Raw genomic sequence first — 13,265 nt, forward strand, 5'->3', positions numbered from 1 at the left:
AAATATGCAATAAATGTCGTTCCACTTCATGATTGTGTCCCACTTGTTGTTGATTCTTCACAAAAAAATACAGTTTTATATCTTTATGTTTGAAGCCTGAAATGTGGCAAAAGGTCGCAAAGTTCAAGGGGGCCGAATACTTTCGCAAGGCACTGTATACATATTAAACCCTATTTTAAACCCTATCAAACCTTAAAACTTACCTTAACCTTAACTTCAAAATTTGAAAACTTCAAAATTTGACAACTTCTACATTTGCATTTGGAGTCACTTCCAAATTGTCCGTTGGGACAAATGTGGATAAACGTCAAAATGGTAAAACCGTGAGATCATGTTGAGTTGAGAACTGTTTAGCTCCGCCTCGCCTCTGCTGGCTACTGTATAAAAACTTGGCCGTGTGTGAATATAGTGATAATGCCATACAGGGCGGTGTGCAGGCAGGCAGGGGACCCGACGGTGTAATGTGGTCGGGGGGAGGGTTGATCTGTCGACTAAGAACCATTCAGGCGATTGGGAACTTTAAACAGTTGTTGTGAATGCGGTCGGACGGGCGAGCGTGACGGCGGTGTGACTTCAAGAGACGTCTTCACAGAAGAAGTTGTCCGCACACAGCGAGCTGCAGGAAATATACATTTAGTAATAAGGTAATGTAGAATGTCATGTGAATAGGCTATAAACATTTTTTTTGTGTGAATTTAGTATCTTTTTATGTATTTTAGCCATGTTTATTGATAGCCAGTCTACACTTCTATAGGCACGTTTTTATTCCGGGCTAAAAAATAAGAATTGCTTGCAACATGTTGTCATTTAGATGGCTATAATTTGAGAGAAAATGCTAAACCTAGTGTATTGAGAAACGTAACGCCAGGTAACTAACTGCACACTGGCGCTGTCCATTGACGTTATTGCTGACTTCAGTGTGAAGTTGTGCGCGTGGCTACTATGTCCTCGTGAGTTTTTGGTTCATATTTGACGGTGTTGTATTTAATTTTAAATCCGCTTAACATTTTTTTTCTTAAACTTCGTTTTTGTGGGTTAGGTTGTCACTGTCCCGTACGAGACGATGTTTCTTTTTGCGCTCTGCCTATACCTCGGGAAGTTGGTGTCGTCCGGTGTCAGTTTGGAGTTCCGTTATCACAACACCGTGGAGGTGGAGAGATACCTGCGGGACGTTAACAACACCTTCGACTTCACACACCTGCACAGTATTGGAAAGTCTGTTGAAGGTAAGAAGATGTTGTCTTAAAATGTAAAATAGGAAATAGAAATTCACTCTTTGATATACCTCTGTTGAGCCTAGATTTTGTCCCAGGTGAGATAGAGCCTAGGGTATTTTCCAATTTGATAAGATTTTTTGGGGGGCTCTTTGTAAGCAGGGCACCCGTTTTGGAGACTTCTGGTATATCATCAAAATAAATCAATCACATCATTTTTTGGTGAATCCTTCAGCAGTTTTTACCAGATTAAGTAAAATACCGTAGGGAAATTAATGTTGACAATTTTTATGTTCCTAAAATGTCATTTGAAAATGATGCTGTCGCTGCTTCCAGTTGATCAGACATATTGATATGCCCAATGTCAAGTGTCCAAATCAATAACCAATATGCATAAACGGTTCGTGATATACTGAAAACATAAAATGTACTTTCTACACATACATGTGCAACAATAGTAATCACATTACTTACATTCTTTTTTTTTTATGGGTACCTTATAAACTGCACATGCACCAAAAACCCTGTTGTTTTGTCAAGTGTCACTCATTGATTAGGGAGTTGAAACTGTTGAAACTACCACAAAAACACATGACACAACTGGATATATTTTTACACCACTGGTTAGAGGACAACCAGCAGAAGAAGTCAGCTACATTTTGTAAATGTTGCTAATTAGAAATATGCTAATTAGCTAAAACTTGTCTGTGATGAGATTTGAACTCCCAACGTTTGGATTGCTAGACGTTCCCCGTTATACACTCATCCATCCAACCTTCTTTTGCTTTAAGTAACCATCTGTCTTATGTAACCATACGAAACGTAACATATCATACTAAATGGACTATCTCAGATTTACATAACAGGAATAATACGAAATGTTCTGAGACCAGGTTGGAAACGTGGAATAACGTATACATGGTTGGTTAGATGAGAGTTAGTAGGAGGCTTCTATGTATATTTTGCGTAACAGAATAATACGAAATGTTCTGAGACCAGGTTGGAAACGTGGAATAACCTATACGTGGTTGGTTAGATGAGCGTTAGTAGAAGGCTTCTATGTATATTTTACGTAACAGAATAATACGAAATGTTCTGAGACCAGGTTGGAAACGTGGAATAACGTATACGTGGTTGGTTAGATGAGCGTTAGTAGAAGGCTTCTATGTATATTTTACGTAACAGAATAATACGAAATGTTCTGAGACCAGGTTGGAAACGTGGAATAACGTATACGTGGTTGGTTAGATGAGCGTTAGTAGAAGGCTTCTATGTATATTTTACGTAACAGAATAACACGAAATGTTCTGAGACCAGGTTGGAAACGTGGAATAACCTGGAATAACCTATATGTGGTTGGTTAGATGAGCCTTAGTAGTAGGCTTCTATGTATATTTTGGAATGCCAGATGTTGATTTCAGGAGGCTGCCTTCACGGAAAATGGAACAAACAACTTTTTCTGTTTGTTCCATTTCAATTAATCACGACCCGCCATAGGATATCAACAGTGACAGTTTGACTTTCAAAACCGTGTATTGGTATGAATTAACAGTACAAAACCAAAGATATTGATCTGTTTTTCTTTTAAAGCAATTGATCTTGTGTCATCGTGTTGAGTATAAACTTTTATACTAATATAACCAATCTGAGGTAAAAAGTTAGTGTAATATCCCCTCTCACTTCGATGTGGTCTTAATGGCAGCTTGTGTTTTGTAGTAACCCGGTAACATCATGGAAAGTCACGTAATATACATTTAATTAGCTACGGCAAAATATCTTATTTTTGTGATGATAGTAAATGAAGCAAACACAGATTTGTTCAATATTTTTATGTGGAACCATAATGACTCTAAACTCTTCAATGGTTCTTTACAGTTCACAAAATGATTCTTTGCTGTTTTAGTGATAATTAAAATGTAGGGGGGGGGGGGGGGGGGGGTGGGGGGGGGGGGTAATATAATATTTTGGGGAATGGGTTAGTCACAGCTCTGTGTACAACCATGAGTGAGGGTTTCATTTCAGTTGATCTAATGTGTTGTGCTGTGACGTTACATGTTATACAGATGTAACTGATTCCGTCTCAGCCTATGAACCCATCTTCCCCTCTCATCAGAGGACTCTTTGTAAACCGGGTCCCTGCCTGCCAGCCAGTGACTGCAGCTGGCTGATGTGAAGACTAGCCTAAACAGACCATTAATATATCATCCTGACCACTGCTCTGAGCCTCCCACCAGCCTGCCCTACCTAGTCCTCCTGCTCCCAGCCTCACACCAGCCTGCCCTACGTAGTCCTCCTGCTCCCAGCCTCACACCAGCCAGCCCTACCTCGTCCTCCTGCTCCCAGCCTCCCACCAGCCGGCCCTACCAAGTCCTCCTGCTCCCAGCCTCACACCAGCCAGCCCTACCTCGTCCTCCTGCTCCCAGCCTCCCACCAGCCGGCCCTACCTAGTCCTCCTGCTCCCAGCCTCCCACCAGCCGGACCTACCTCGTCCTCCTGCTCCCAGCCTCCTACCAGCCAGCCCTACCTCCTGCTCCCAGCCTCCCACCAGCCGGTCCTACCTAGTCCTCCTGCTCCCCGTGCTGTGTGGTTTTCCCCCCCTCCCCCAGTGCTGCGTGGTTTCCCCCCCCCTCCCCCAGTGCTGCGTGGTTTCCCCCCCCCCTCCCCCAGTGCTGCGTGGTTTCCCCCCCCCCTCCCCCAGTGCTGCGTGGTTTCCCCCCCCCTCCCCCAGTGCTGCGTGGTTCCCCCCCCCTCCCCCAGTGCTGCGTGTTTCCCCCCCCCCTCCCCCAGTGCTGCGTGTTTCCCCCCCCTCCCCCAGTGCTGCGTGTTTCCCCCCCCCCTCCCCCAGTGCTGCGTGTTTCCCCCCCCTCCCCCAGTGCTGCGTGTTCCCCCCCCCCCTCCCCCAGTGCTGCGTGGGTTTCCCCCCCCTCCCCCAGTGCTGCGTGGTTCCCCCCCCCCCCCCAGTGCTGCGTGGTTCCCCCCTCCCCCACCCCCCCCAGTGCTGCGTGGTTCACCCCCCCCCCCCCCAGTGCTGCGTGGTTCCCCCCCAGCCACAGTGTTGTAGATTCAGGAGATATCCCTGCCTGTTGGTGGTGTAGATTCAGGAGATATCCCTGCCTGTTGGTGGTGTAGATTCAGGAGATATCCCTGCCTGTTGGTGTTGTAGATTCAGGAGATATCCCTGCCTGTTGGTGTTGTAGGTAAAGAGATATCCCTGCCTGTTGGTGTTGTAGATTCAGGAGATATCCCTGCATGTTGGTGTTGTAGATTCAGGAGATATCCCTGCCTGTTGGTGTTGTAGATTCAGGAGATATCCCTGCCTGTTGGTGTTGTAGATTCAGGAGATATCCCTGCCTGTTGGTGTTGTAGATTCAGGAGATATCCCTGCCTGTTGGTGTTGTAGATTCAGGAGATATCCCTGTTGGTGTTGTAAAGAGATATCCCTGCCTGTTGGTGGTGTCGATTCAGGAGATATCCCTGTCTGTTGGTGGTGTAGATTCAGGAGATATCCCTGCCTGTTGGTGTTGTAGATTCAGGAGATATCCCTGCCTGTTGGTGTTGTAGATTCAGGAGATATCCCTGTTGGTGTTGTAAAGAGATATCCCTGCCTGTTGGTGGTGTCGATTCAGGAGATATCCCTGTTTGTTGGTGTTGTAGATTCAGGAGATATCCCTGTCTGTTGGTGGTGTAGATTCAGGAGATATCCCTGCCTGTTGGTGTTGTAAAGAGAGATGCCTACCTGTTGGTGTTGTAGATTCAGGAGGCAGGATCAGAGAGGCCTGACACTTTCTTGTCTGGTGAGAAACTCCCTATTTTGTAACATACAGTACGGGCTTTGTCCCAAATGGCACTGTATTCCCTATGCCCCGGTCAAAAGTTGTGCACTATATAGGGTACCAGTTGGGACTCGCACACACAACAGTTTTGATAAGGATCTTGGCTGGGGTTCAGGACTGTCACGCAGGCTGCTGCCGACCAGAGTAGTCTCTCTCTCTCACACACACACACACACACACACACGGTCAGTCATGTGGCTCACAGATCCCTGCTGCTGCAGCATGAACACAGAACGGTCTCTTGTTACTTTAAAACAATGAAGGTGGTTTTAATGCCGCGGTCCAACATGAATTGATGACATCTAGCCGTCCCCCTGAGTTTAAACAAATAGGCTGTCAATAAATCCTACCTAAATGGGGATACAGCTGTGTTATCTTACCTTTCCTTACTGTAACAAGCTATGAACCTCTTGTGTTTTTATAGTTGTAGGAGTTCCAGAGACTGACGGTTCTCTCAGAGCAGTACATTTTTACAGTGACTTTAGAGAGAGAACCCAGCAGTAGTGGTGATGTCCTCCTCCAGCAACCCCTCTCGGATGTCGGAAGGGGGAAAAAAACACAAGTCCTTTTTATCCCAACGACAACAGATCCTGTTGTCGTGACTACTGTTCCATTTTGTTACAGATGCATTTAGTTAGGGGCTCACAGAGACGGACGGTGTGAGAGATGTTTATTCAGCTAGCGTTGTCATGCAGGGAAGATGGTCCCGGGGTGTGAAAAGAAAAGGACTGTGTGTTCTCTCATCTCTGATTTGAAAATGACATCCTCTCTAGTCAGGTCCTTGCTGTCGGCCGGCCTGCCTTAGACTCAATCAGAGAGAAAACAGGAGGGATGGACTAAACTAGAACAATCACTGTTGGGAATGACTGTGACACATGGGAGTCGATTGAGGTGGAATTGGAGTCGAGGGAGAGGTGGTGCAGACAACCCCTGGATTTACAGTTCATTGTATCTGTTCGGTTCTTCACTCTGTTGTGTTGGGAGATTGAAACATCTCCTTGTCAATCTCCGTGGGTTGCCTTGCCAGTTGGTGGCATTTCTGTTGCGACTCTGTCTGTCTGTGCTTTGCATGGCTGGACACAAAGCTGGCATTGAGGCACCCTCTTCCAGCTCTCTTTCTCTCTCTCCCTCTCTCTCGTTTCAGTCAGATTCAGATGCAAATTGAGACTCTCAACCTCTGGAGCAGGAACTGGGCTTGCTTCCAAAATGGCACCCTATTCCCTATATAGTGCACTACTTTTAGACCAGGGCCCATATGTCTTAGTGCACTACATTTGACCTATGTAGGGAATAGGGTCCTATTTGGGACGTACCCTATGTTATTAGCATAGTTGACTCGCTGCTGCTTCCTGACTCGGTCCCTGTTCCCTTTTGTTTCTGAGAAGACAGACCAGACTCTAGGACCTTTTGTTTCTGAGAAGACAGACCAGACTATAGGACCTTGTGTTTCTGAGAAGACAGACCAGACTATAGGACCTTGTGTTTCTGAGAAGACAGACCAGACTATAGGACCTTGTGTTTCTGAGAAGACAGACCAGACTATAGGACCTTTTGTTTCTGAGAAGACAGACCAGACTCTAGGACCTTTTGATTCTGAGAAGACAGACCAGACTATAGGACCTTGTGTTTCTGAGAAGACAGACCAGACTGACTATAGGACCTTGTGTTTCTGAGAAGACAGACCAGACTATAGGACCTTTTGATTCTGAGAAGACAGACCAGACTATAGGACCTTGTGTTTCTGAGAAGACAGACCAGACTGACTATAGGACCTTGTGTTTCTGAGAAGACAGACCAGACTCTAGGACCTTGTGTTTCTGAGAAGACAGACCAGACTATAGGACCTTGTGTTTCTGAGAAGACAGACCAGACTCTAGGACCTTGTGTTTCTGAGAAGACAGACCAGACTATAGGACCTTGTGTTTCTGAGAAGACAGACCAGACTCTAGGACCTTTTGTTTCTGAGAAGACAGACCAGACTATAGGACCTTGTGTTTCTGAGAAGACAGACCAGACTGACTATAGGACCTTGTGTTTCTGAGAAGACAGACCAGACTCTAGGACTTTTTGATTCTGAGAAGACAGACCAGACTCTAGGACCTTGTGTTTCTGAGAAGACAGACCAGACTATAGGACCTTTTGATTCTGAGAAGACAGACCAGACTATAGGACCTTGTGTTTCTGAGAAGACAGACCAGACTGACTATAGGACCTTGTGTTTCTGAGAAGACAGACCAGACTATAGGACCTTTTGATTCTGAGAAGACAGACCAGACTATAGGACCTTGTGTTTCTGAGAAGACAGACCAGACTGACTATAGGACCTTGTGTTTCTGAGAAGACAGACCAGACTATAGGACCTTTTGATTATGAGAAGACAGACCAGACTCTAGGACCTTTTGTTTCTGAGAAGACAGACCAGACTATAGGACCTTGTGTTTCTGAGAAGACAGACCAGACTATAGGACCTTGTGTTTCTGAGAAGACAGACCAGACTGACTATAGGACCTTGTGTTTCTGAGAAGACAGACCAGACTCTAGGACCTTTTGATTCTGAGAAGACAGACCAGACTCTAGGACCTTGTGTTTCTGAGAAGACAGACCAGACTATAGGACCTTGTGTTTCTGAGAAGACAGACCAGATTCTAGGACCTTGTGTTTCTGAGAAGACAGACCAGACTGACTATAGGACCTTGTGTTTCTGAGAAGACAGACCAGACTCTAGGACTTTTTGATTCTGAGAAGACAGACCAGACTCTAGGACCTTGTGTTTCTGAGAAGACATACCAGACTCTAGGACCTTTTGATTCTGAGAAGACAGACCAGACTATAGGACCTTGTGTTTCTGAGAAGACAGACCAGACTCTAGGACCTTGTGTTTCTGAGAAGACAGACCAGACTATAGGACCTTGTGTTTCTGAGAAGACAGACCAGACTCTAGGACCTTGTGTTTCTGAGAAGACAGACCAGACTATAGGACCTTGTGTTTCTGAGAAGACAGACCAGACTATAGGACCTTGTGTTTCTGAGAAGACAGACCAGACTATAGGACCTTGTGTTTCTGAGAAGACAGACCAGACTCTAGGACCTTGTGTTTCTGAGAAGACAGACCAGACTATAGGACCTTGTGTTTCTGAGAAGACAGACCAGACTATAGGACCTTGTGTTTCTGAGAAGACAGACCAGACTATAGGACCTTGTGTTTCTGAGAAGACAGACCAGACTCTAGGACCTTGTGTTTCTGAGAAGACAGACCAGACTATAGGACCTTGTGTTTCTGAGAAGACAGACCAGACTCTAGGACCTTGTGTTTCTGAGAAGACAGACCAGACTCTAGGACCTTGTGTTTCTGAGAAGACAGACCAGACTCTAGGACCTTGTGTTTCTGAGAAGACAGACCAGACTATAGGACCTTGTGTTTCTGAGAAGACATACCAGACTCTAGGACCTTTTGATTCTGAGAAGACAGACCAGACTATAGGACCTTGTGTTTCTGAGAAGACAGACCAGACTCTAGGACCTTGTGTTTCTGAGAAGACAGACCAGACTATAGGACCTTGTGTTTCTGAGAAGACAGACCAGACTCTAGGACCTTGTGTTTCTGAGAAGACAGACCAGACTATAGGACCTTGTGTTTCTGAGAAGACAGACCAGACTATAGGACCTTGTGTTTCTGAGAAGACAGACCAGACTATAGGACCTTGTGTTTCTGAGAAGACAGACCAGACTCTAGGACCTTGTGTTTCTGAGAAGACAGACCAGACTCTAGGACCTTGTGTTTCTGAGAAGACAGACCAGACTATAGGACCTTGTGTTTCTGAGAAGACAGACCAGACTATAGGACCTTGTGTTTCTGAGAAGACAGACCAGACTATAGGACCTTGTGTTTCTGAGAAGACAGACCAGACTCTAGGACCTTGTGTTTCTGAGAAGACAGACCAGACTATAGGACCTTGTGTTTCTGAGAAGACAGACCAGACTCTAGGACCTTGTGTTTCTGAGAAGACAGACCAGACTCTAGGACCTTGTGTTTCTGAGAAGACAGACCAGACTCTAGGACCTTGTGTTTCTGAGAAGACAGACCAGACTATAGGACCTTGTGTTTCTGAGAAGACAGACCAGACTATAGGACCTTTTGATGGCATCGGTCTGTTTGTTTCTGATTTACATTTATTTATTTAACCTTTTTTTATTTACCTTGGCAAGTCAGTTAAGAATGTGTTCTTATTTGACATTGACAGACTACCCCGACCAAACCCCTCCTCTAACCCGGACAACGCTGGGCCAATTGTGCGCCGCCCTATAGGACACCAGATCACGGCCAGTTGTGATACAGCCCAGGATCGAACCAGGGTCTGTAGTGATGCCTCTAGCATCACTACAGACCCTGCACTGAGATGCAGTGGCTAGACAGTTGCGTCACTCGAGAGCTGAAAAGACGGACCAGACAATTAGAACCCTGTGATGGCATCTGTTTGTTCGTTTCTGGTCTGGTCTGTCTTCTCAGACTATAGAACCCAGTGATGGCATCTGTCTGTTTGCTTCTGGTCTGTCTTCTCAGACTATAGAACCCTGTGATGGCATCTGTCTGTTTGTTTCTGGTCTGTCTTCTCAGACTATAGAACCCTGTGATGGCATCTGTCTGTTTGTTTCTGGTCTGTCTTCTCAGACTATAGAACCCTGTGATGGCATCTGTCTGTTTGTTTCTGGTCTGGTCTGTCTTCTCAGACTATAGAACCCTGTGATGGCATCTGTCTGTGCTCAGCCATTCACTTTTAATTGATTAGAACCTGGGAGGAATTAACTTTAGATTGGAGCCGTACGGATCCTGAGGCCTTAATGGTTTAAAGTAAAGCAGGTGAAGAGAGGACAGAAGTCCTACAACACTGTGAAGATGACTCCCAAATTGTACCCTATTCCATTGCCTATATAGTGCCCTACTAATGACCAGAGCCCTATGAGGAATAACGTGCCATTTGGGACACAGGCTAAGACCATACCCTCCGATGTAAAACTTCTTCAGCCAGCCATTTTAAATACAGCCACCCTTGCTGATATCCTAGAGTGTGAATGATACAGACGGAGTAGGATCTTAATTTGAGTCAGTTTGCTACAGCAGGAAAATGATCCTGCAGCAACAGGAAATGTGGATTATAATGTATTTTTTTGGAAGGGGGTTGATACATTTTTCGTGAGGGCAAATCAAGTCTGAAACTTCAAAGTGGAAATTACAAACTGTAGAAGCCTTTATAAAAACTAAAATACACTACAAGTTTGCAGGAAAATTCCCAGCAACAAGAGTGATCAAATGAAGGTCCTACATCTGTAGTTTGTCTTGCACCTGTGGAGAGGTATTTAAGCAGTACCGTTAAGCACTAGGCAGTACCGTTAAGCACTAGGCAGTACCGTTAAGTAGCATGTTCAGGCAGTATCTTTAAGTAGCGTGTGTTCAGGCAGTATCTTTAAGTAGCGTGTGTTTAGGCAGTATCTATAAGTAGCATGTGTTTAGGCAGTATCTTTAAGTAGTGTGTTCAGGCAGTATCTTTAAGTAGCGTGTGTTTAGGCAGTATCTTTAAGTAGCGTGTTCAGGCAGTATCTTTAAGTAGTGTGTTCGGGCAGTATCTTTAAGTAGCGTGTTTAGGCAGTATCTTTAAGTAGCGTGTTCGGGCAGTATCTTTAAGTAGCGTGTTTAGGCAGTACCGTTAAGCACTAGGCAGTATCTTTAAGTAGCGTGTTCGGGCAGTATCTTTAAGTAGCGTGTTTAGGCAGTATCTTTAAGTAGCGTGTGTTTAGGCAGTATCTTTAAGTAGCGTGTGTTTAGGCAGTATCTTTAAGTAGCGTGTGTTTAGGCAGTATCTTTAAGTAGCGTGTGTTTAGGCAGTATCTTTAAGTAGCGTGTGTTTAGGCAGTATCTTTAAGTAGCGTGTGTTTAGGCAGTATCTTTAAGTAGCGTGTGTTTAGGCAGTATCTTTAAGTAGCGTGTGTTTAGGCAGTATCTTTAAGTAGCGTGTGTTTAGGCAGTATCTTTAAGTAGCGTGTTCGGGCAGTATCTTTAAGTAGCGTGTGTTTAGGCAGTATCTTTAAGTAGCGTGTGTTTAGGCAGTATCTTTAAGTAGCGTGTTCGGGCAGTATCTTTAAGTAGCGTGTGTTTAGGCAGTATCTTTAAGTAGCATGTTCGGGCAGTATCTTTAAGTAGCATGTTCAGGCAGTATCTTTAAGTAGCGTGTGTTTAGGCAGTATCTTTAAGTAGCGTGTTCGGGCAGTATCTTTAAGTAGCGTGTGTTCGGGCAGTATCTTTAAGTAGCGTGTGTTTAGGCAGTATCTTTAAGTAGCGTGTTTAGGCAGTATCTTTAAGTAGCGTGTGTTTAGGCAGTATCTTTAAGTAGCATGTTCAGGCAGTATCTTTAAGTAGCATGTTTAGGCAGTATCTTTAAGTAGCATGTTTAGGCAGTATCTTTAAGTAGCATGTTCAGGCAGTATTTTAAGTAGCGCGTTCAGGCAGTATCTTTAAGTAGCATGTTCAGGCAGTATCTTTAAGTAGCATGTGTTCAGGCAGTATCTTTAAGTAGCATGTTCAGGCAGTATCTTTAAGTAGCATGTTTAGGCAGTATCTTTAAGTAGCGTGTGTTCAGGCAGTACCGTTAAGTAGCATGTTCAGGCAGTATCTTTAAGTAGCGTGTGTTTAGGCAGTATCTTTAAGTAGCATGTTCAGGCAGTATTTTAAGTAGCGTGTGTTTAGGCAGTATTTTAAGTAGCGTGTGTTTAGGCAGTATTTTAAGTAGCGTGTGTTCAGGCAGTATTTTAAGTAGCGTGTGTTTAGGCAGTATTTTAAGTAGCGTGTGTTTAGGCAGTATTTTAAGTAGCGTGTGTTTAGGCAGTATTTTAAGTAGCGTGTGTTTAGGCAGTATTTTAAGTAGCGTGTGTTTAGGCAGTATTTTAAGTAGCGTGTGTTTAGGCAGTATTTTAAGTAGCGTGTGTTTAGGCAGTATTTTAAGTAGCGTGTGTTCAGGCAGTATTTTAAGTAGCGTGTGTTTAGGCAGTATTTTAAGTAGCGTGTGTTTAGGCAGTATCTTTAAGTAGCGTGTGTTCAGGCAGTATTTTAAGTAGCGTGTGTTCAGGCAGTATTTTAAGTAGCGTGTGTTTAGGCAGTATCTATCAGCGTTTTAACTACTTTGCAGATGTGAAACAGACCATCATACTACAAAACCAACTTCATAAACAGTTTAATATATATATATATATTTTACTCAGAATTCCATGACCGACCGGCAGTAAGACATTGTTGGCAGAATAGATGGATGAAGTTCTATTCTGACATCATTCACCAATACATTTCTCGTTGTCCAACAAACATTGTTTTCAGGTTGTAGATCACACCTAGCCTGGTACATTGTTTTCAGGTTGTAGATCACACCTAGCCTGGTACATTGTTTTCAGGTTGTAGATCACACCTAGCCTGGTACATTGTTTTCAGGTTATAGATCACTCCTAGCCTGGTACATTGTTTTCAGGTTGTAGATCACACCTAGCCTGGTACATTGTTTTCAGGTTGTAGATCACTCCTAGCCTGGTACATTGTTTTCAGGTTGTAGATCACACCTAGCCTGGTACATTGTTTTCAGGTTGTAGATCACACCTAGCCTGGTACATTGTTTTCAGGTTGTAGATCACACCTAGCCTGGTACATTGTTTTCAGGTTGTAGATCACACCTAGCCTGGTACATTGTTTTCAGGTTGTAGATCACGCCTAGCCTGGTACATTGTTTGCTTCTGTAGCCGGTGCTATACTACACCGCTGTAACTCTGCGTTGTGTGTGGTTGATAGAGACCATAAACGTGGACTTTGGAGATCAGGTAGTTTTAATCAAGCAGAACTGACTCTCTGCATCTTGCATCTGCATCCAAAAGGAAATAAAACATTTGTAGAGCACATCTGTTCTGAGAATCGTCGCCTCTTTCTCTCTCAGTGCATCAAAATGATTTTGAATACAAAAATTAATACACTCTCTCCTTATTATACATAACATATTTTACATTGATAAAACCACATACCTGCATCCAAAAGGAAATAAAACATTTGTAGAGCACATCTGTTCTGAGAATCGTCGCCTCTTTCTACAACAGATGCACAATAGGAGGGACTGGGATCATTCGAGGAGCTAGCCATCGTTCACACATACAATAGCCTGCTAATACCTTAGCTAGCTATTAACCACAT

The 13,265-nt window shown here is 44.2% G+C and overlaps 1 protein-coding gene across 2 annotated transcripts in view; it reads left to right on the plus strand.

Moving 5' to 3' along the window:
• The first annotated feature begins 379 nt into the window (after window positions 1-379).
• The window catches only part of LOC110517153 (carboxypeptidase M), an 86,334-nt gene continuing 73,448 nt past the window's right edge, over window positions 380-13,265 (plus strand). Inside the window, exons 1-2 of one of the 2 annotated variants that reach the window (XM_036945383.1) lie at window positions 380-644; window positions 1,040-1,226. In XM_036945383.1, coding sequence (XP_036801278.1) covers window positions 1,064-1,226 — 163 coding nt within the window. In that variant the 5' untranslated portion in view covers window positions 380-644; window positions 1,040-1,063. The remainder of the gene's footprint in view (window positions 645-1,039; window positions 1,227-13,265) is intronic. The other variant, XM_036945382.1, reaches the window with a different exon arrangement.

Source organism: Oncorhynchus mykiss, chromosome 15 (assembly GCF_013265735.2).
Source record: "Oncorhynchus mykiss isolate Arlee chromosome 15, USDA_OmykA_1.1, whole genome shotgun sequence".
NCBI classification, from domain to species: Eukaryota; Metazoa; Chordata; class Actinopteri; order Salmoniformes; family Salmonidae; genus Oncorhynchus; species Oncorhynchus mykiss.